This window comes from Geospiza fortis, unplaced genomic scaffold (genome assembly GCF_000277835.1).
Source record: "Geospiza fortis unplaced genomic scaffold, GeoFor_1.0 scaffold772, whole genome shotgun sequence".
In the NCBI taxonomy this organism is placed as follows: Eukaryota; Metazoa; Chordata; class Aves; order Passeriformes; family Thraupidae; genus Geospiza; species Geospiza fortis.
This window is the reverse complement of record NW_005054670.1, coordinates 223,515-244,549: the sequence shown is the minus strand read 5'-3', so window position 1 is coordinate 244,549 and position 21,035 is coordinate 223,515. Positions and strand designations below refer to the sequence as shown.

Below are 21,035 nucleotides of genomic sequence, written 5' to 3'. Positions count from 1 at the left end.
CCCTGCTGTGGCTTTTGTTGCATTAAATTATAGTGTGGCTTCACAGACAGTCTTGTTGCAAACAAGCCAGAAAGGGCTGATCTAACTGGTAATACTTTTTGTGGTACAGGTACTACACTGGGTTTTAATCATGTTGTTGTTGTTAGTCTATTTTATTATATTAATGTTTTTTCTCTGGTGATGCATGGCAAGAATGCTCTTCTCAGCTGCCTTTCAGTCTGTAAATGCATTACAAAGGTATTTGTATTAAAATAATTTAAGATCCAAGCAGTTTTAGGTATCCACCCCCTTGGATAGTGGCACATTTTGGGGAATCTCTCTGTTTCAGAGTCCGGGATAATTTGGGGAGCAGCACACTGTTTATAGTTCTGCAGCTTTCTCATTTCAGGGTCTGACTTGGTAGGCTTGGTTTCAGCATGGGAAAAGCAGTTTCTTCATGTTTTGATTAAAGCTTTTTTTCCCAGAAGTGATCAAGCAAGAAATGTATGCTGTGGACCCTCATACTTCCTCATAGGGGATGGAGAGATTGGGGTTTTCTTACAGATGTGTTTTTGTACAGATGTGCAACATCCCTTCCCTTCCTTCTTTTACCTCTTCTGCTGCGCACTTTCCTTGCATGCTGAAGTTCCCACAGGCCTGGGTGTAAGAGGAAGGACGGGACAGAACCTCTAGGGAGTAATGCAGAGAGCTGGAAGCAGGAGGGCTGGATCTGGCTTTGGGTCTGAGGAGTGAAATACCGCTAAGGCAGCTGAGCAGGAGGAAGCAGCTGAGTGCAGAAGAGAGTGTTTGTGTGTGTCTCAGGGGCTCCCAGCCTGGCCCTTGCATGCCGAGGGGGGAGCAGGTGCTAATCCCACGGGATGGGGATTAAGGAGCGCTAAGTCTGTTGCGTAAAGCCTGCCATGTGGTGTGGCTGTGGTGCTGAAACCCCCAGACAGGCATTCCATCCCTGCATCCCTCTGTGTGCATGCGCCTCTCCTGAGCGTGATAAGCGCAGGTAATCTTGGGGGAAAAAAAGGATTTTTTTAAAGCTGAGGGTGTCTCCTTTGAAAATTGTGTTGATTTTGTGTTAGGTCTCATTTTGTCGAGATGCATTGCAGTTGGTGTCTCATAAACCTTACAGTGACTAAAAAGAGCAGTGGATGTATTCTGAATCTATCAATTTTTAATTTAATTTCAATTTATCCAATTTTCTGCACATCATCTTGTTAATTCTGGGAGTTTTTTGTTGTGTTGTTTTTGGTTTTTTGGTTTTTTTTCACGTCTGGAAAGAAAAGCATAAGAACTGAAGAAGGATATGCCAGCTGTCGTGTTATTGAGCCTAAATCTGTCCATTCCTGTAAAACATTCATAAATTCAGTTAAAACTATCTAGGACTTCTGCATGCTGCTGCCCTTGATAGACAAATGTTGATGTCCCAGGCAGAAAATAATGAACTCCAAGGCTGAAGAACTACTTACACATTTAATGGCTGCTTGTGCCATCTAAGGACAAGAAACACTTTGATTTATGAATAGAGGTTTCCTTTCTCCTGTTTTTGATAGTAGCCTGTTACAGTATTATTTGTGGATTATAAACTTGTGTTTATGTGACATTACTTTCCTCCCCCCCATTTGATTTCTCTGTTTGAATATGCTGGTTTAGGAGATAAACACCTAGAAAATGCTTGACTGCTTGTCTAGACACAAAAGCTAATTTGAAGGTAATTTGAAAATCTTCTGTGCTTGCCTTCATAAAGAAATCACCTCTGCACCAGTGTAATTTCTGTGATGGCAGATATTGTATAGACAGGATTTGGGTCTGTGGAGCTTTGCCATTTTTGAAGGTTGCTGCTAAGCCCAGTAAATTTAGCTAACACAAAACGTTTTTGAGAGGTGTTTCTCAAGGTCAAGATTCAGATTGCTTTATTGGCCTGCTGTCTATTTTGGGGGCATTTCTAGATTTTCTTGCAGCCTTTTCTAGGCATTTCTAGGTTTTCTTGCAACCACTTTCTCTGGTTTGTTCCAGCTATGCAAAAAAGGAATCTGACCTCAGTGGAGCCCAGGTCAAACTTCGTGAGTTTGAAGCAGCCCTGAATTCCAAAGAAGCTGCACTGGCCACAGCCCTTGGTGATAAGAAAAGTCTGGAGGGAGAAATTGAAGATTTGAAAGATCAAATTAGAGAGGTGAGAAGAAAAGAATATCTAACCATCAGGTTCTCTTAGCGAGTGAGGTGCTTTTCTGTATTATGAGCTGCCAATCTGATGAAATACAACTTTGTAACCAAAAAAAAGGATGAAAACCTGTCAATTTTAAGAGCTGAGAGAGCTCTTAAAATTGAAGATGCTAAAATTATGAGGGATGTTACTTAGGGGGAAGAAAGCAGGTCAAGATTCAAAGTACACTTGACACTTTTCAGAAGTGTTTTGGGGGGCAGATTGACTTCACAAGAACAGATAATAAGTGACAAATAACAATTTCTTTCTGCCCCCCTTTTGTTTCTGCCTCTGGTTCTGCATGTTCTGCTGGAACAATGAGGAGGAAAACCTCTTGTCCTAGTTTTGTTAGCCTTTAGATTTTTAATTTTGAGCATCACCACCTCAAGAAGACAAGTTGTGGAGACAAGGAAACTGGTGTTTTCCATGTATTAAAAATTGATTTGTAAGGAAAATTATTAGGTAGCAGTTTTAATGCCAGTTACTAATGTGAAATATATAGGACTCACTTGTGTAAGCAACTGCAAGAGTGCCCATGTGTGATATGTAATATTAGTGGGGTAAATATTGGGATTTCATTGTGAAGTTAAACCTTAAATTGTGTGGTCAGCTGTAGTTCTTGTAAGGCTTTGGCCATCGTGTGAGTTCTGCTGCTTAATTTTTGTGTTGATTCTTTTTATTTCTTAAAGCTTGAAGCTTCTTTAGCTGCTGCCAAGGACCAGCTTATAAACGAAACCTTGCAGAAAGTGGACCTTGAGAACCGTTGTCAGAGCCTCATTGAGGACCTGGAATTCCGTAAAAATATGTATGAGGAGGTAAATCTAGCCTCAAGAACTGACATTTTTAAAAAGAAGGCGGCAACTGGTGTGGGAAATTCTAGAACAGGAAAATAATTTAGGTTGGGAGGTACATCTGCAAGTTGTCTGAACTCCTACTCAGAATAGGGTTTACCTCTGTTCTAGCATGAAGATTTCTAACTTCCTTTTTCTAGGAAAAATTATTTTAACTCTGAATTCTTGTGGTAAAATAGCTTCATGTATCATATTGCTTCATCTTAAATTCTGATCATGGTATGCAATGCGCATGTCTTTTTTTATTAAGGAGAAAGTAGGTTAGTAATTTCCCACATCATCCCATTGTAAGAAATGGAGGGAGACTCAAACAGGTGCTCTGGACCTGCAATGTTATTAATTTCAAACCTTTCTAATAGGATGCTTTTGAATAATGGAAGCAAAAGTGGAGGAATAGTTGTCTCTTAGAACTTTATTTTGCCACCCTCCCTTTCACCTGTGGCATTTGAGTCTTTCCAGGAGGAACCTTAGGGCAGTAACAAATGTACTTGACCATACTGTCTTTTTTTCCATGTGTGCTTTTTCTTGCTAGAAAGAAATTATAATTAATTATATTATAATTAAACTTTGTTTCATATTGTTGGAATCCCTTTCTTTCCAGAGAAAGCACAGGCAAGCACACAAGTAAATGGGGAGAGTGGGATGACTGTTATTTCACAGCAATTTGGTTTGGTTGAAGCACAGAAGATACCTCAGGAAAGGAGGGATACATTTCCAAAATGTGATGATGCTGAGGTGTATTTGTTGAAAGTTTAGAGAACTCTCAGGAAAAAAAAATGCTGATGGTATCCTAGCTCTTATTTTAATGACTGGCTATTGCAAAATAAGACTGGGTACACCATTTCTACTAAAAGCTTCATGCCAAAATAATCTGATAGTAGAACCTGCATTACTCCCCACTCAGCAGGAGAGCCTCCTGAAACCTTTTGTCCTGTATTTCCCGAGTGTTAGCTTGTTTCTCTGGCTCTCGCAGGAGATCAATGAGACAAGAAGGAAGCATGAAACCCGCCTGGTGGAGGTTGATTCTGGGCACCAGATTGAGTACGAGCACAAGCTGGCCCAGGCCCTGCACGAGATCAGAGAGCAGCACGATGCACAAGTGAAGCTCTACAAGGAAGAGCTCGAAGAGACTTACCATTCCAAAGTGAGGACAATGTTTTCACACAGCTGTTTGATGTTACTTTGTTTTTGTTTGGCTTAATGGCATAATTGCTGGCAGCTCGGAGGGGTTTATTAGGGAGCTGGGTTTGAAATTAGCATGTGTTTGGGTGTGGGTTTGCATTTTCACATCTCGATTTGGGAGCAGGTTTAATCCTCATCAGGTACAGCAACAGAAGGGAAGGAAGCAATGTGTGAAGGTGGTCTGGGGGGAAAAGTGATTAATGCTGGGATTGCTGTGAATTCAGGGAAAGTTTGTGCATTGTTTAGCGTGATACTGAGCAGTGATCATTAAGGTGTCCCATGTTTTGTATAAAAATCCACAATGGGGCTTGCTGAGAAGAGAGGAAATAGAGTCCTCTGAGCCTGTACAAAACATGGGGAAGCTTTACAATGCCCTGTAACTTCTGTTTTTCGCTCATCTAGGCAGAAATCTGAAATCAGTTAGACTTCATCATTTCCTTCCTCTGCTGTTACTCAGCATTTATGTCAGGAGGCACTCTGATGTCTCAACTGAACCTGGTTTCTGTGGCTGTACTTGTTGCAGTTTTTTTCTGTCTGTACTTGTTGCAGTATTTTTTTAAAAGCAAATTTGGATTTTACATCAGAAAAGTTTATATAAACTGAATTTATTAGCATTGGTTTTGATCTTTTCAGCCTGCTTATCTCCAGGCCTTCAATCTGGTTTGGAAAAGATTATTTAAAATGTGATCTAGCCAAAAATGCAACCTCTCATTGCTTCCTTGGTCTTTATCATCAGGTATACTTCTCGGTATTTTTGGAAACTTTGTTAAAAAAAATAAATTAGATTGCTTTGCATTGTCATCAAGTTCAATAAATCTACGGTGCAGCTCAAGTGTGTGTGGTAATGTTGAGCAGAAACAATTTAGTTACTTTATAAAAGTAAAACTGTTCAAGTTTGAAGTGATAGAATGAAACAATAGTGGTTTAGGACACTAGTACTGATTGCCTAAAAGTTAACAAGTTTGCCTGTTTTTAGAGAATGTAAACTAATTTCAGTTCAGCTTCTTCACTAAGAAGAAGCTAAAGCGTATTAAATAAACATTTAAGTGTATTAAATAAACTTCAGCCAGCATGAAAATGGAGCTCAGTAGCTCAATTTCAGTAATGTCTACAAGGGAAAGTTTTAATTCTAAAGCAAATATTCAGAGAATTGGAATTCCAGGCAGGGCAGTCCAACATGGCAACCACATTTTAGCCCTAAAGAAAGAAAAGTTTCAGCATGTTGGAGCTGCAGAGAGGAACTCGGGTGGCTTAGCGTGGCCTGTGGGTTTTTGGTGATTCATTCCCTCTTCTGGTGAAAGTTACTCTGAAAGTGATGTCTTCACTTTGGTGCCCTGCAGCTGGAGAGTGCCAGGCTGTCCTCAGAGATGAGCAGCTCTGCAGCCAACACCATCCGGGAGCAGCTGAACGAGAGCCGCATGCGCATCGACAGCCTGTCCTCCCACATCACCAGCCTCCAGAAAGAGGTATCCAGCTCTGCCTCCTCGCTCCTGCTATTTACACATGTTGTCTTTTGTATTAAAGGGCTTTTCTTCCCGTTACATTTGTTGGTTTTTGTATTAAAGGTGTGGTTTTCACTAAGTTTGTTCAGTGTCGTGACCGGAGTTTGTCTTCTCTTCTCCTGCTCTGTGCTTTTTCAAATTCATTAATATCTCCTCTTGACAAACTTTATTTTCTTTTTCTGTGTGTAGTATTCTGCTGTAGAGCCAATGTTTGAAATGGGGTACTGTTAACTGGCTTTTGTGAAAATTTTTGTGGAGAGATGAGGCAATTTTAGACAAATGTTTATTCAATGTTCTTGACACTCTGAACAGTTTAGTACTGACTGGACCGGCCTAGTGTAGAATTCTACAAAGCAACATTCAAAGCCAGAACTGGAATTTGGAGGCTCTTTTCATCCTAGATCCAGACATCTAAAAAAGCCAAAACTAATGACAAGATCTGGCCCAGATTAGGAATTTGAGATTGAGTAAAAACATCAAATAACTGTGCTTAAGCATCTGTAGGGCAGGACCTCGAGCAGAAATTGGTAATTCCTAGATCACAGAGGGCATAGATCAAACCCAGAGAAGTATGACATAATGTATGACAAGTGATATGTTCAGTACTGGCCTGTTTGTAACATTGTGTGCACTGTGGTGGGAAATCCACAGTGAAAATCAGAAGTATTAGGAGTAGGTTTTGCAGTAAGCTTTTCTAACTCTCCTGAAAATGCAACAAAACATTTAAACATTTTTATTAATATAAAATAGTAGTACTGTTTGATCCTTTCTGTGATACACTTTGAGTTTTATTCCTCTTGTACAGTAGACTCTAACAGGACATCAAAACTCTGTGTATTTCCAGTGAAAAATATAAATGTGGGGGATATTATTTCCTAATTTTCCAAATAAATTGGCAGATACTAGTAAGAGTCTTCCTAGTTTTCCTTTTATCTAGACAGGTTAGTCTTTGGAAAAGATCAGGTGATGTAATGAATGTGCATGAGGTTCCATAGGAATTGGATGGAAAATTTTGGCCACTTGGATCTTATTTCTGCCTTTAGATTACCATAATCTTTTGGGGGTTCAGTCAACAGGTTTTTTAAGTTAATTGCCTCTGTTCTGTGACTTCAGGAGTGACAGCTTGGTTCAGAGGACTTGCTTCTGAACTGGCAGAAGAGTTCATTGCTAATTTCAGGGCATTCAGCTTCAGGGAAAATCAACTTCTGTCATTTTGACCATGATTTTCCACCAAAGAAACCATTTTGCTGTGGTTTTGGGGTGGTTTTTTATGGTAGCATTAGTGAAGTCAGCCAGGACACTTTTGTTTTCCACTTTACTAGCATTAAGTTAAGCTTTATTTTCTTGGAGATCTCTTTTCCCTGATGCTGGTCTGGTTTGAGTTGCCAGCACTGAGCTCTGTAGTAGACTCCACTGTGATCTTCCACGTGACACAAAACTCCATTTATTAAATTCCTTATCTGGCTCTTAGCATTGACAACCAGTTATACTGGTCCCTTGTGTCAGACATGGAGACTCCCTCTCCTCTCTGTCTCTGGAATATGTGGTGACTTCCTAAATTTGGATGCATGCATAATAAACTTTGTGATTATGGGGCATCGGTTCGTCTGTCTGCTCCTTAACTAAAAAAAAAAAAAATTGAATCTCAAGGCGCTGTGAAACAGAAGAAAGCATGCAAACAGAAGAAAGCATCGTTTTGGGCTTTCTTTGATAAGCATTCCATTCTGGATGTACACTTTTAAGATCTGCTGACCTGATGGAATTTTTGAAGCAGGAGACAAATCAGATTTCTTCAAGGGGTGCTTATCACCACACTCTGAGCAAGCCTTGGAGGCTTTAGGGACAGGCAGGCAGGTTTGCACTGACAACAACCCCTGTTCCTTTAGGGGAGCTGCCTCCCAGAATTCAGGATTAGCCAGCACCAAGCCAAAGCACAAAGCAGACACCTGGAAACTACAGAGCACTGAAACACCTCCAGGGGTGGTGGTTCCTCCACTTGGGCAGCCCATTCCAATATCTGACCACCCTTTTGGTGAAGAAATCTGTCCTAATGTCCAGATTAAACCTTCCATTGGTGCAGCTTAGGACTGCGTTCCCGTGTCCTGTCTAGAATGTGTTAAAGTCTTAAGCTCAATTTTTCTTTTCCTGAGTAAATCCAAGTGCTGTAGCATATTGTCAGACCTCAGAAAAACAGAGAAAAGTAGTTGTTTTCCCAAGGATGTTGCAAGTTTCACTGGAATTTGAGGTGTTTAGATTTGTAGTAGGTGAGCTGGAGAGGAAGAAGTTGAACTCATGGGTGAGTTTGAACTCAGGGGAGGACGTAACTTCTGTGTTTTGAATTTCATGTTGCCTGAACAGCAGAGCACGTGGAAGCTTGGCTGGGCTTTCCTCTGCACCACCACTGATGTTTTCAATGCTTTTCCTCTAGTCCAGAGCGTGGCAGGACAGAGCACAGGAGCTGGAGAGCAGCTTGGCCCAGGAGCAGGAAAACTGCCGCAAAACGCTGGCAGAGAAGGAGAAGGAAATTGCAGAGATAAGAAATCAGATGCAGGAGCAGCTGACTGACTACGAGCAACTCCTGGATGTTAAACTGGCACTTGACATGGAGATCAATGCATACCGGAAATTGCTGGAGGGTGAAGAGGAGAGGTAGGGAAGGACATGGCACAGAGGTGGTGTCTCTGTTATCTCTGTGCTTTTCTTGTCTTTCTCTCTGTTAAAAAGCAGGTTTTAGTGGTGCTTGACTGCTTTCCAAGGCACTGGTTTTGCCCCCTCCTGTCTAACGCAGTTCTAAGTCACCCAGAGACCGAACACACTGATTATCAGATCAGCTCTCAAGGCAGCAAACACCCTTTTTCTTTTTATTTTTTTTAACCTTTAAAAATCTTTTTTTAATCTTCTTTTTAATCTATCTTTTTTATCTTTTTCTATATGTTTAAATTTTTTCCTTTCCCTTCCCTTTTTTTTCTGTTAAGGTCCAGCAGAGAAGAAGTAATGAACTGTCATCTGTATGCCTTTTTGGTGTCGTGCTTAATAGTCTTCTTCAAAATTAATTGCCGGGTTAATTAATTGTTACCCAAATTCCTCTAAGTACAGAATAATTTTAATAAAGTCATAGCCATTGTGATTGCCCAGCTCATCAACCAGCTGCATTTTCCACATCTGGCCTCAGAGTTCTTCCAGTGCTGAGAATTTTCACCTCTGTCACAACTGTCATTTAAAGCAGTTTTGTTCTTCCCTGTGTTCTGAGCTGCTCTCTGCTGATTCCTCTCAACTGTGGGGATGGAGCAGCCAAAGCTTTTATGCCGCTGTGTTTTTGCATTAATTTCCCACAGTGGCTTAAGTCTCCCTCCCTAGGGTTTTTGTTTCTTTGTAGTCTCCAACAAATGCACAGAAATGCTTTTATGCTCTTAATGTAGTAATCCATCAGTATTCTGTGCTCCAGGAGCATTAATCATCTGTTTGACAACATTTTATTCGCCTCTTCAGTACTTCAGCCTTCACTTCTTCACGTAACTTACTTTGTTTACTAGCTGCTGTATAAATCTATGGGAAGAAGAGGAGATGGAAGGAAGTTTATTTTAGAAGAAAGGTGGAAAAAGTGAAACTAAATCATGGAATCATTAAGGCTGGGAAAGATTTGAATCCCTCTCTTGACCCAGCACTGCCGTGGTCAGCGCTAAGCCCAAGTTCCCCAGTGTCCCCAAGTGCCACATCCACATGTTTCCGACACATGGATGTTGGATGTTTGGATGATGATTCCACCATGTCCCTGGGCAAAGCCTGACTGCCTTTTCAGTGAAGAAATTCCTCCTGATACCCAGTGCACACCATCCCATGTGTCCCAGCTCCAGCTGTTCCCTCTCACTCTGTCCCGCGTTCCCCACAAGCACAGCCCGACCCCCAACTCACTTCACCCTCCTGCCAGCAAGTTGTGGAGGGCAAGGAGGTCCCTCCCTGAGCCTCCTTTTCCCTGATGTGATGTGTGTGTGTGTTTTCTCCCTTGCCCACACCAGGCTGAAGCTGTCCCCCAGCCCCTCCTCCCGGGTGACCGTCTCGCGCGCCTCGTCCAGCCGCAGCGTCCGCACGGCCGGCGGCAAGAGGAAGAGGATTGATGTGGAGGAGTCCGAAGCCAGCAGCAGCGTGACCATTTCCCACTCTGCCTCTGCCACGGGGAACGTGTCCATCGAGGAGATAGACGTGGATGGGAAGTTCATCCGTTTGAAGAACACCTCTGAGCAGGTTTGGGAGTGACCACGTGTGTTCGTGAGTTGGGGCGCCCGGGGCATCCTTGGCACCCTCGCAGCTCCCAGGCTGCACTTTGACCCCAGAGCTTGTGGCATTAAGGAACTGGTGTGTCCCAAAGAAAGCTTTCACACACTGCTCTGGATTGATGGTGACTTTTCCCCAGGGATTTTTGGTGCTTTTGTTTTGCTGCAAGGTGGCCCGTCCATCAAATCATTACCTCGCACTTCTGCGTTCTGCCTTGCAAGTAATGCACCTGTAAAACTTTACAGATGACATTGTTCCTGATCAGAAATGCTGCAAGCAGACACCAGGCTGCTTTAGAAACCTTTCCATCATTTTCTCTGCCTTAAAAAGGCTCACAATAGATAAACAGATATGCAGAATAAAGGTCTAGGTGAAATTAACTGCCCATATCCCTTGTATCTGCATAGAGCTTTCCTAAATCATGGTTTTCCTTCTTCCTTAGCTGCACCCACAATTTTATGAGCCCTAAGTTTCCATGCCAAAGCCACTGTTACAGTGACCACTGAGATTATATGATTCAATGTGAATACATTGGAATTTATATTGGGAGGGTACACACATCTACCCAAATTAAGAACCCTTTGATAAATAATAACCACTTCCTTATTTTGCCCTCAAAATGATGCTGTTACATACAGCACATTTCCCTCCTTTATCTTCACTAAAAGGCAGCCTGTTGTGATGGGCTGGCCTGGTTCCAAGTGTCCCAGTCCCCTCTAATCAATGAGGATATGGACAGGCTCCTCCAGACAGTGATAATGTGGGTTTTAATCACCTGTAATTACCACACCTGGGGAGCAATGGTTTTGTTTAGTGAATTCAAGAAACCTTGACATTTCTCTTGGTCTAGACACTTCATTCTGTAGATGACTCAATTCAGCAAGGTGAAAAACTATTTCTGGTGAGTCAGAATCAGCCCTTTTGTTGCTTTTTTGAGGGTTTTTTTGAGTTTCCCCCCACACGTATACTTGTTTAACGCATAGATTTCCCCCCCACCTTTTATTTAATTTTATTTAACTTCCCTGCACATCCCTTGTTTCGTAAGGAAGGAGAAGCATCAGTTTTGTTCCCAGTAACCATGGGTGGTTCATGTTTTTAGCACTTTTCTAGGGGGTCTAGATATTTGAGCAACTCCCTGTAGTGCAGTGTAATAAACTGTACTTGAGGAATATTCATGAGTGTTTTGACAGTTTATATAAATAAATAGATTTTAAAGATTTATAAAATCCTGTCTAAGTATGCTATGTCGTGGTGCAATGACAAACTGAATGTCAGCATCCATTGAATTATATAAGATTGTTTATTTTAGATAATTTTAACTGACAGTGGGAGCTGTTGAATGATCAGAACCTGTGTTTGTGGGAGAGCTGAAAAAATGCTTGTTTTGAATTTAAAAAAATACTTACTCTTGTTTTGAAGCAGTCATTCTGTGAAGATGCCTGTATATGATTTGTTAATGCTTTTCAAGTAGTTGATAGGAAAAAAAGCAATATAGGGATTATGTGGTGGCAAGTGTGCATATGTAAAACTATTTCAAGAATACTAACAGAAATATTTTGTTTTCTAGGAAGCCTGCTTGCCATTCTGTGCTTCAAAAAACAATAAAAATTTGTAAGGGGACTTTAATATTTAATACCTATTACTAATATGTATTTCTCTGGACCAAGTGATAACAAAACTGATGCAAATCATAAACATTAGTTAACATCAGAACTTTAAAAGCAAACTTTAAAAGAATGTATTAAGCTTTAACTTCAAATAAGAGGTAAGATAAATTAACATAAAATTATCCTAATTCCATGCTGAAGATCAAGTGATAATAAACCCTTTCACTGAAGTTTTATGTGTGTCACAACCTTAAAGATAAAATACACTACATGCGTAGCAGAAAATGAATGCTGGTGGAACCACTAATTTTTTTTTCTTCTTCCTCTCTCTTTTTTTAGGATCAACCTATGGGAGGTTGGGAGATGATCCGAAAAATAGGAGACACTTCTGCAAGTTACAGATATACCTCAAGATATGTACTAAAGGCAGGCCAGACTGTTACAGTAAGTGGTCAAGTTTCACTTGAAATGGACTTCAGGCCAACTTCTGTGGGTGAAAAAGACAAAAGGATTTTTAGTTTTGTCCTTCCTCTGTGTGTTTTCAGGAAGTTGTCACCTGTGTTTGTGTTGGGCATTTGTTGTGTTAATTACTGGGATAATTAATGGAGATGTTTTTCAGAATTTTCTGCATGAAGCACTAATTTTCACCATGTACAGGTGAAAATTTTACATTATATTACATATTTTAAAGTCCCTGCATTAAAACACATGTGTTTTATTGTACAAAAATTTGGGATTTGCTTGGTTTTCCTCACCGGAAGGATTCACAGTGAAACGAAATACATTGAAATACTGCTAAACAAAACACATTAGCTGAATTTGGAAACGTGGTAAGACTGGCAAAAAAAATGTTCCTGTGTGACTTCTGTTGTCAGATCTGGGCTGCAAATGCTGGAGTAACTGCGAGCCCTCCCACTGACCTCATCTGGAAGAACCAGAATTCCTGGGGCACCGGTGAAGATGTGAAAGTTGTGCTGAAAAATTCTCAGGGAGAGGTAAAGAGCCTCAGATCTGTGTGAGATTTTTTCTCTCTAGGTGGCAGCACCTGCAAGGATTCAGATAAGTGCTCCATACAGGAATGCCACTGCAGTGGTTTTTTGGTAAATTTTTCTCCCTTTGGAGAGCTAGCTGCAGTTTAGAAACGCCTCTAGTGAACCCTGTGATTCTATTTTTTTTACTCTGTATTGAGTCTGAATAGTGAAAAAATTACATGTTCAGGCACCTTCCTCATGGCAGGAGCTGGGCAGTGCCTTAGAACACGCCTTGAAAATAAAGTTTTGGTAATTTTTGAGTGAGTTGTCTTCTAAATCAGTTTTTCTTAAGCCTGTGTGCTTATGAGGAGTGGGGAATCACACAGTGAAATCCACGTGAAGCAATGAGGGTATGGTAAAACTTGGGGTGGGATAGTTGCTGTGACATGCTGCAAATGAAAGAAAATATTTAAATATATATGGAAAAAAATCAGATTTTGGAAGAACCTGATGACTGTGTTGTCAGAAACAGTCCTTCTAATCATTAAGACATTTAAAACTAAGCTGCTTATGATCAATACTTGAGAAGTGTACAAACAAAATGAGTACAAGTAGTTTTCCCAGCAGCTGGAGCTTTCATTTCTCAAAGTCTTGAGCAGGTGAGAAACAGGAGATTTTTTTTTGTTGTTGTTTTTTTGAAGAGTTCAAGTCTTAAAACTGTCTTGCAGGAGGTTGCTCAGAGAAGCACTGTGTTCAAAACAACAGCACGTAAAGGGGAAGATGAAGAAGTTGAGGAAGAAGCAGCTGAAGCTCTGGATGAGGAAGACATTTACCGTCAGCAGGTATTTTCTTTTAGGGCTAGCAAGATTGTTTATGTTGAAAAAAACTGAGATTTAAGTCATGAATTTTAAAAAAAAACTTAAAAATTGAGTGCAGATGTTCTTTTATTTTATTTTTTTTTAATCAGTAATTAATGAAAACATGGAGCTGTCTTTTTGAAAATATTGCCTAATATATCCTCTTGCAGGGAAGTACATTTTTTTTTAAGTTTAAGATATGGGGATTTTTTTTCCCCCCTTAAACTCCATTCCTCTTAAGATTCCCCCCCATGCCAATTTATAGTAAAGCTTGGCTTCAGCAGCTGAATTTACTGAAAGTTTTCAGAATTTAAATCTCTCTTTATCTCTGATAGAGAAAATCATGTTAGTGTCTTATATTCAAATATTTTCTCTGATAAAGAGAGATACTCGCATATTTTCTCTGATTGAGATAATGTGAGATTTGAAAACTTTTTGAGAGAAAATGTGCCTGGCATGATGAAAAAATGAAGTTCTGAAGAGCAAAATTAAAAAAAAAAAAAAAAAGGACTGTGGTGGAAATCAGCAATGTTATATTTATTGCATACAACTTCACAAGGTTCTTCTTCATGCTCCCTCTATCACATATAGCAATTATTTGTATTTTTCTGTTGCCTGGCCTCTGTTACTCCTCAATAGGAAAGGACCTGTAACATGTTTTAAATTCCAGGGTGAAACAGGTTGTACAGCTTTGCTGACTCTTGTTTGTACCATGCCAGGGCAATAATTTCATATATTAAAAAGTGTGTGTGTGTGTATATGTATATATATGTATATATGCGTGTATATATATGTATGTATGTGCATATATGTATATATACATTCAATTATATATTAAATATAATTAAATGTTTAAATATATAATTGATTGTATGTAAATAGATAATTAATGTATGTTTGATAGATAATTAATATATAATGAATATTAAATCAATATAGAATATGTATTATAATTAATGTATACTTCCTATAAAATTAATATATACTTATTTAATATTATATATTAAAAAGCACATTAGATTCTTTTGAGTAGAAAAGCATTTTGAGCATTTTGCTGCTGGGTGATTTGTTGGTTTTTTGGGTTTTTTTCTGGGCTTTTTTTTGTTTTAAATGGTTCTCCCTGTTCTCAACAGGCAGAGCAAAGGGCATCCAACAGAAGCTGTGTGGTCATGTGAAATTTCAGCCACTCCAGGCTCCTCCAGCCGTGGTAATCCCTGCCTGCAGAACAGAGCCTTCTGAGAAGCACAACGTTATTTTCCTGTCTGTGAATTTTTAAAGCAGCGAGTCTGATGGCCTTAAACTTCCTCTGCCACTGAAAAAAAAAAAAAACAAGCAAAAACAAAAAAAAAGGAAAAAAAAAAAAACAACAGCAAAGGAAAAAGGAAGGTTTGTCACAAGCATCTCGACTTCCTCGCAGGATGTGAGCTGGTAGCTCCTGACAAGGAGAGTTCAGCTGATGCTCCTGTCTCTCTCTCAGATTTATACACCAGTCTCTCTTCATTGAAACCTTGCTGGAGTAGGAATATTCCAGTGTGTTTTGGGGATCGATTTTTTTTAGATTATACCACTCTAGACTAGTTGCTACGACCTCTTTGTATTTTAGGTGCTGTTGGGGATTGGTTTAGAGTTCTTAATTCTGGAAGAGGATTCATGTTACACCTTGTAGTTGTGTTGTTAAGATAGTGTTACCAGCTTAAATTTTCTTATGTGGTTTTTTTCTAACAAATTAGAAAGCTGTTTTAATACGAATTGCCTTACTTGTTTACAATTTTTAGTAACAAAACAAAGTCTCTAGAGGTCTAGTCTACATTTGTATGGGAAACAGTTGTAATTTTGCCAATGCTGAAAGTTTTTCTGTCCTTTTCACATTATTCCAATGTCTGAAAAACATTTTAATAAAGTATGTCTGTGCTGCAGAGTAAAGTTTTTGGAATTTGTTTCTTCCTAGAGCTGAGCTAAAAGTTGAATGAGCGTTGAATCCTTGAAATTTGATGGGCTTTGAAGCTGAAGAAACATCCATTAAATGGAACAGTGGCATTTGAGGTGCTAAGATTTCTTCTGAATAATGACTGATACTGCTTCACATTTGGAAAATCAATTCTTTAGGGCTTTATTCACACTCTGTTTCATTTGTGCTCATCTTGGCTCATGGTTCTGTTCTTACTGGACTGGCTTTTATTGCATCCTGCAAGTACCAGGTTAAGCAATGTGAGCAAGCACAGTAGCATAAAGAGAAATTCAGTAAAATACTAAAATAGTTGTCTTTGACACAGCCTGAATTTATTGTTTCAAATGCACAGCCAGAATTTTGGAAGTTGATTGGAATTTTTTTTTTAATTGACTGGACTTTTTTTTCATGGCAAAATTAAGATTTTGTTTTTACATGTCTTTCACCTTGGATGAGCCCTTTTCTGGTGGAATTTCAACCATGTGCCAGCAGAAGGTAGAAAGGGAGGAGTTGATGTACAAATCTTAAGTTATGGTAGGAACCTTCCTGCATGATCAGATTCTTGGTTACAGCTTTTGTAGAGCCTGTTCTTCGATGACAATGGGAGAAATGCGGATTTTAGAATAGTTCTTCCTTTTTTTCATTGCTGTGGCAGGAATTACTGTAAATTAGAAGAAGGGAGTGTTGGGGAACACCACTGTGAAACGTGCTGCCACAAGGTGGAGGTCTTGTTTTGCTTGGTTTTTTTAAATACTTGTACAGCAGCACTCCCTGCACTTCCCTGCAACTTCCACACCTCGATTATCATTGGTTCTGGCATTAGGTACAAATTGCATCCTCCTGCAGGTGAAAACTCTTTAGCAATTTACTGCTTGTAGCTGGATAAGCACTTTACCAGAAATGTTTCTGCTCAAATACACTCACTCCTGTAAGAGACAGATTAGGAATTTAGGAAACAAGTGGTTTGACCTGTGCAGCAAACCAGTGAACTGCATTCTTTTTTTCCAGTGTTCATTATAAAAGCCCCAGTGTAGTCAAAACTGGTGCAAATTAGTTTATGGTGCTGTTGACAGCAGTTTTGTGCTAAAAATTGGTTTTTGCTTTGTATTTCCTCATTCATGATTTTACATCACATATGTCCAAGCAGACAGCAAAATATGGACAGAGGAATTAGTGAGTAAATTCTGTTCAACAGATGCTAATTATTCATTTCCTTCTATAAATTATGCAATTTTAAATGCTGGTCTTAGTTTAAATTTTTTCCATGAAAATTTATCTTATCAGTGTATCATTTTGGTACTAATTTGGGGGTTTCTGGATTGAAAAGGATGGGTTTTATCTCTGAAACACTGCATTTCATATTCATATTGCACTGTAAGCTGTATCTGTACTTCAGGTTAAATGCTGCTGCTTGTACAGGAATGGCCACGTGAAAACTATGAAGGATTTTTCTCTAGGCAAAGAAATCAAGTAGTTGATGGAGAATAAAAGCCCTTAAAGACCCTGTCCCAAAGAGGACAAGTGGTAATAGCTGGTGGTTTTTAGAAAGGGAGTGGAGGCTGAATGTGATGGATGTGAATGCTTGTTTAGCCTTTCCTGGACATCAAGGAAAGGCTGGGACAGTTAATTATTTATAATACTCAACTAGCTCCATCACAGGATTATGGCAGAAGTTTGCTATTTTATCTCAGGTTTTGCTTGGTGTGCATTTATTGCTCAGAGCCTTTTGCTGATCTCCTGGTTTCTTTTTAGCAGGTTTGCATAAATACAGAATTCCTGTGTGATAAAAACACTGTGATTAACCCCAAAGAAAAGCTGCATTTGGGGCATCAATAAGGCACATTACAGCTTAAGATGATTGACTGATAGAATTTTTCTACAATTAAAAATTAACTCTTGGATGTGAGGTTTCATAGCTGTTCTGCACTTTCAGAACAAAAAAATATTCTTTTTGGCAAGCAAGTCTTACTTTCTGCATAATAATAGAAGCTATGGAGTTAAACTGTGACATTGATTTCCCCTGCAGCTGCAGCATCTTGTTTTTGAGGGTGGTGTGTTTTGTTGTTGCTCCTGAGGGCATTGTGTACATAGGATATCAACATTTGTCCTCTATTTTGACAAGTTTTATTGGGAAAGTATTTGGTACACTTAGATTAAAGAAAATTCCTTTTGGTTTTGTAACCTCTCAACACCAAAGGGAGGACAAGTGTTTTGTAGCCTTGCCACAAGTAAGTGTGGAGGAGAGGTTGTCAGCAAAAGATGTAATACCTGAAAGCAGGTTAAGACATATAACCTGCTTTAAGATGTAACCCTTGACTTTTAGAAAAGCTGTTTCATTTGGAAATACTCATGAAACTAAGTTTGAAATGTGGAGTAACACAGTGGATCAGTGTGGTGTCACCATCAGTGTTGGGACGAGCTCTGGTTATTGTTTATCTTCGTTGATCTGGAGTGTTCCCTCAGTAAATTTGGAGATAACACTAAATTGGAGTTCTGGATAACACTAAATTGCATCTGCTGGAGGGCAGGAGGGCTCTGCAGAGGGCTCTGGACAGGCTGGATCCATGGGATGAGGGACAGCCAGGGGAAATGCTGGGTCCTGCCCTTGGGTCACAACAGTCCCCTGGAGCTCCAGGCAAGGTTTAAACTGGATATTAGGAAAAGTTTCTTCACTGAAGGGGTGGAATGGGCTGTCTAGGGAAGTGGTGGAATCATCATCCCTGTGAGTGTTCAACGAAACCTGTGGATGTGGCACCTGGGGACATGGTTTGTGGTCAGCATGGTGATGCTGGATCAGTGGTTGGGCTTAATGCATCATCTTTTCCAACCTTAAAAATTGTGTGGTTCTATGAGTTGGCATTGTAGTTTTAAAGATGCTTTTGAATTCCCTATAACTGGCAGTAAAGAGGCAGGGCACAGTTCTGCTTGCAAGGAAAAGGCTTCTTTAATTAACCAGTTCTGTATTAAATGAAGCGCCATCTCACAAAAGGTAGCAAATAAAAATGTTTAATTATTAACAGGGTTTTTTTTTTGTTTGTTTCAAAGGGAGAGCTTCTTTAGCTCTCTTAGTGCCTGAGTCTATCCCAGTATCTGTTCTCAAACCTCTTTCTGGTGGTACCCATTGCATCAAAGGCCAGTTGCATTTATTGGCTCTGGGTTCCTTTTTGCAGAGTTGTCACTTTGCCCTGTGTGACTTTGTACTGGTGCAAAGCTGGTTTAAATAAGTGAAATGTAAATGACATTTTGAGGTCTCAGTCTGGCAGAACTGTTCAGTTGAGTAACGAAAAAGAAAACCCCAAACAACACCAAAAACTGAAGTATCTTTAGCAACTGCTTCTGTTGTGACTTCCTTCCAGCTGAACAGAGAGCTGGGGTAATTCTCAATCTTTATGTAATGTGATAGGCAAGTCCTGCAGGGAAAAAACTATATTTAAAAAGTAAAACTTCCTCATTGTACATTGCATTCATCACACTGAATCAGAGCAGGCTGCTTTTATCATTTGCTACTGAAAATATTGGCTCAAATACTGTTGAATACTGTTCCTTCCATGTAACTTCTTATCTGGAAAAGGAATGTAAATGACAAGGTCAGCTGCATGAGAAGAAAGCATAAAGTTGCTAAGAGAGAAGTTGAATGACATTTTTAAAATATAAACAGGTGGTCACTCATCCTGTCTTTAATTATGTTCTTTAATTAATTTTGTTTTCTAAGGAGGGCATAACACAGGTGTCATTGTACTGCCAGGAGATTTGCTGGCTGTGGCTTCTGCTGTGGTTAATTTTGTCTTTCACTTCTATCAAGACAGAAATGGGTGTTGCTGCTATTGTAGAAAATATTCTGTAATAATCTCTTTTTAGTAATCTGCTGTAATAGTCTAGTTTTTTATGGAAATTTGGGCTTGGTGTGACATCTACAGCATCAACTCGTGGAAGAAAAATCAGTTCCCATCTGGGAGATCCTTCTGTCTGTAAATCTCTAGAGCAGAAGTGAGATTAAGAAGTAGAATCTCTCACCTCCCAGCTCTTATGTTTTAGGAAAAACAAGGAAGAGTGCTTTTCCCCATGGGTTTAATGCAATGTTAAGTGTCTGACTGGATTTTTCCTGCCACTTTTTTTTGCCTCAAGAAAATCCATGGGACACTACTGTGACTTCACCAGGCAGTTCTGCTGTGCTGCTGCATCAAGCACAGAAACTGGGTTAATTTTTCCTCTCTGTCTGCTTCAATATGCCTTCTTCAGGTAAGTAAAGGTGTTTTTACACCAAAAAAAAAATCCAAACAAAAAACCAAAACCAAAAAACTAATTAAAAAAAAAATTGAAATCACACAGATGAGCTGGGCCAACCCACTGTGCTGATCTCTGTGCATGGACCTTGCAGCTTCACTTGAATAGAAGTTTCCCTGAATGATTTGCCACTTAATTCCCTATCCACCCTGATTTTTGGTTTCATGAGGCAAAGCGAACAATAGCACTCATTAAGAATAACAATTCTTTCAAAGAATTCGAGAGCAGTAATAAAGTTCTGAACAAAGCTTGCCTAAAGTGTGTGTTGTAGGCATCAAAACACTGACAGCATCCTGACCCAGCTAGATTTGCTTTATTTCTTTGCCCCTGGCCAGCAGATATTTATTTAAAATCTGGAATTCTGCATTAGTGTTCAGTCTTCATTCCAAATAATTATTCATTGGGAAGAGGTATTAAAAAAGAATAAAATAAAGCACTACAGGTTTTAGGTTATCACAGAGACTGTGATATCCTTATCTTCAGAGCCTTGTTTAGTTTTCACAGGAAGAGAAGCATTTATTCACAGCCAAACATGAGCAGCCCCAGCCTTGTCAGACAGATGAGTACAGATCTGCAGGTTCATGGCTTTCCTACACATCTTGACTCGTTGTGTAAGTGCCTTTCTGTTGGAATGAGGCTGTTATTGCTTTATATCCCCATGATTCTCCTATCCCCATGACTGACAGTCACAAAGAACATTGTTAAATAACATGCTCACAGCTAGACTGGTCCACAGACAGAATAAAGAAATTTAACAGATTTGGCTTTGTGTACTAAGCTTTTTCACCCCCACAGAGCACACACAAAACATCAAGTAACTTCTTGTCTGATGGTAAATACCCATAATACCTTGAACTTTATGAATAACAAATTATTAGCCTTCCTGCTATGTCCTCCTTTTGATTTTCAGTTCCTGCAGTTTTTGGAAAACAAAGCACATGGTGGTACTGCCATCCGTGCACAATTCTAAGAAATTCATCTGTTCAGAGGGGCTCTGTATCAATTTCTAATCCTAGCAGCATTTGGCAATGAGATTTTGTGTAGTTATTTAAAATAAGTGTGTCTCTTCTGGGAGTGAAGGATTGCTGAATGAATTAGGCATAAAACCAAGGGGAAGCAGATAAAGTCACCCAGGAATAAGGTCTGATTTTACACTCCAAATTCAACTTGGTCACCACAGAAAACTGTGTATTAAATATTTTTAATTTTTTTTTGTCTCAGTGCTACCATGAGAGGTCAGGGTTTGCATACACTCTGCAAAATCCTACCTGTCAAGCTGGAGTTTCTGCTGCTTTAAAATAATGCTGTTCTTCATGCAAGATGAGTGCCTGCTTCCTAAAACTTATCTGATGATCTCATTCATTATGTAT

At 39.5% G+C, this 21,035-nt stretch overlaps 1 protein-coding gene across 1 annotated transcript; it reads left to right on the top strand.

Moving 5' to 3' along the window:
• Nucleotides 1–2,004: 2,004 nt before the first annotated feature.
• On the top strand, nucleotides 2,005–15,356 carry LMNB1 (lamin B1). Its single transcript, XM_031065050.1, has 10 exons — nucleotides 2,005–2,161; nucleotides 2,881–3,006; nucleotides 4,016–4,186; nucleotides 5,565–5,690; nucleotides 8,155–8,375; nucleotides 9,743–9,968; nucleotides 11,945–12,049; nucleotides 12,481–12,600; nucleotides 13,305–13,418; nucleotides 14,567–15,356. Exons 2-10 carry the CDS (start codon nucleotides 2,995–2,997, stop codon nucleotides 14,606–14,608), a joined length of 1,137 nt encoding a protein of 378 aa, XP_030920910.1. The 5' UTR covers nucleotides 2,005–2,161; nucleotides 2,881–2,994; the 3' UTR covers nucleotides 14,609–15,356.
• The last annotated feature ends 5,679 nt before the right edge of the window (nucleotides 15,357–21,035 follow it).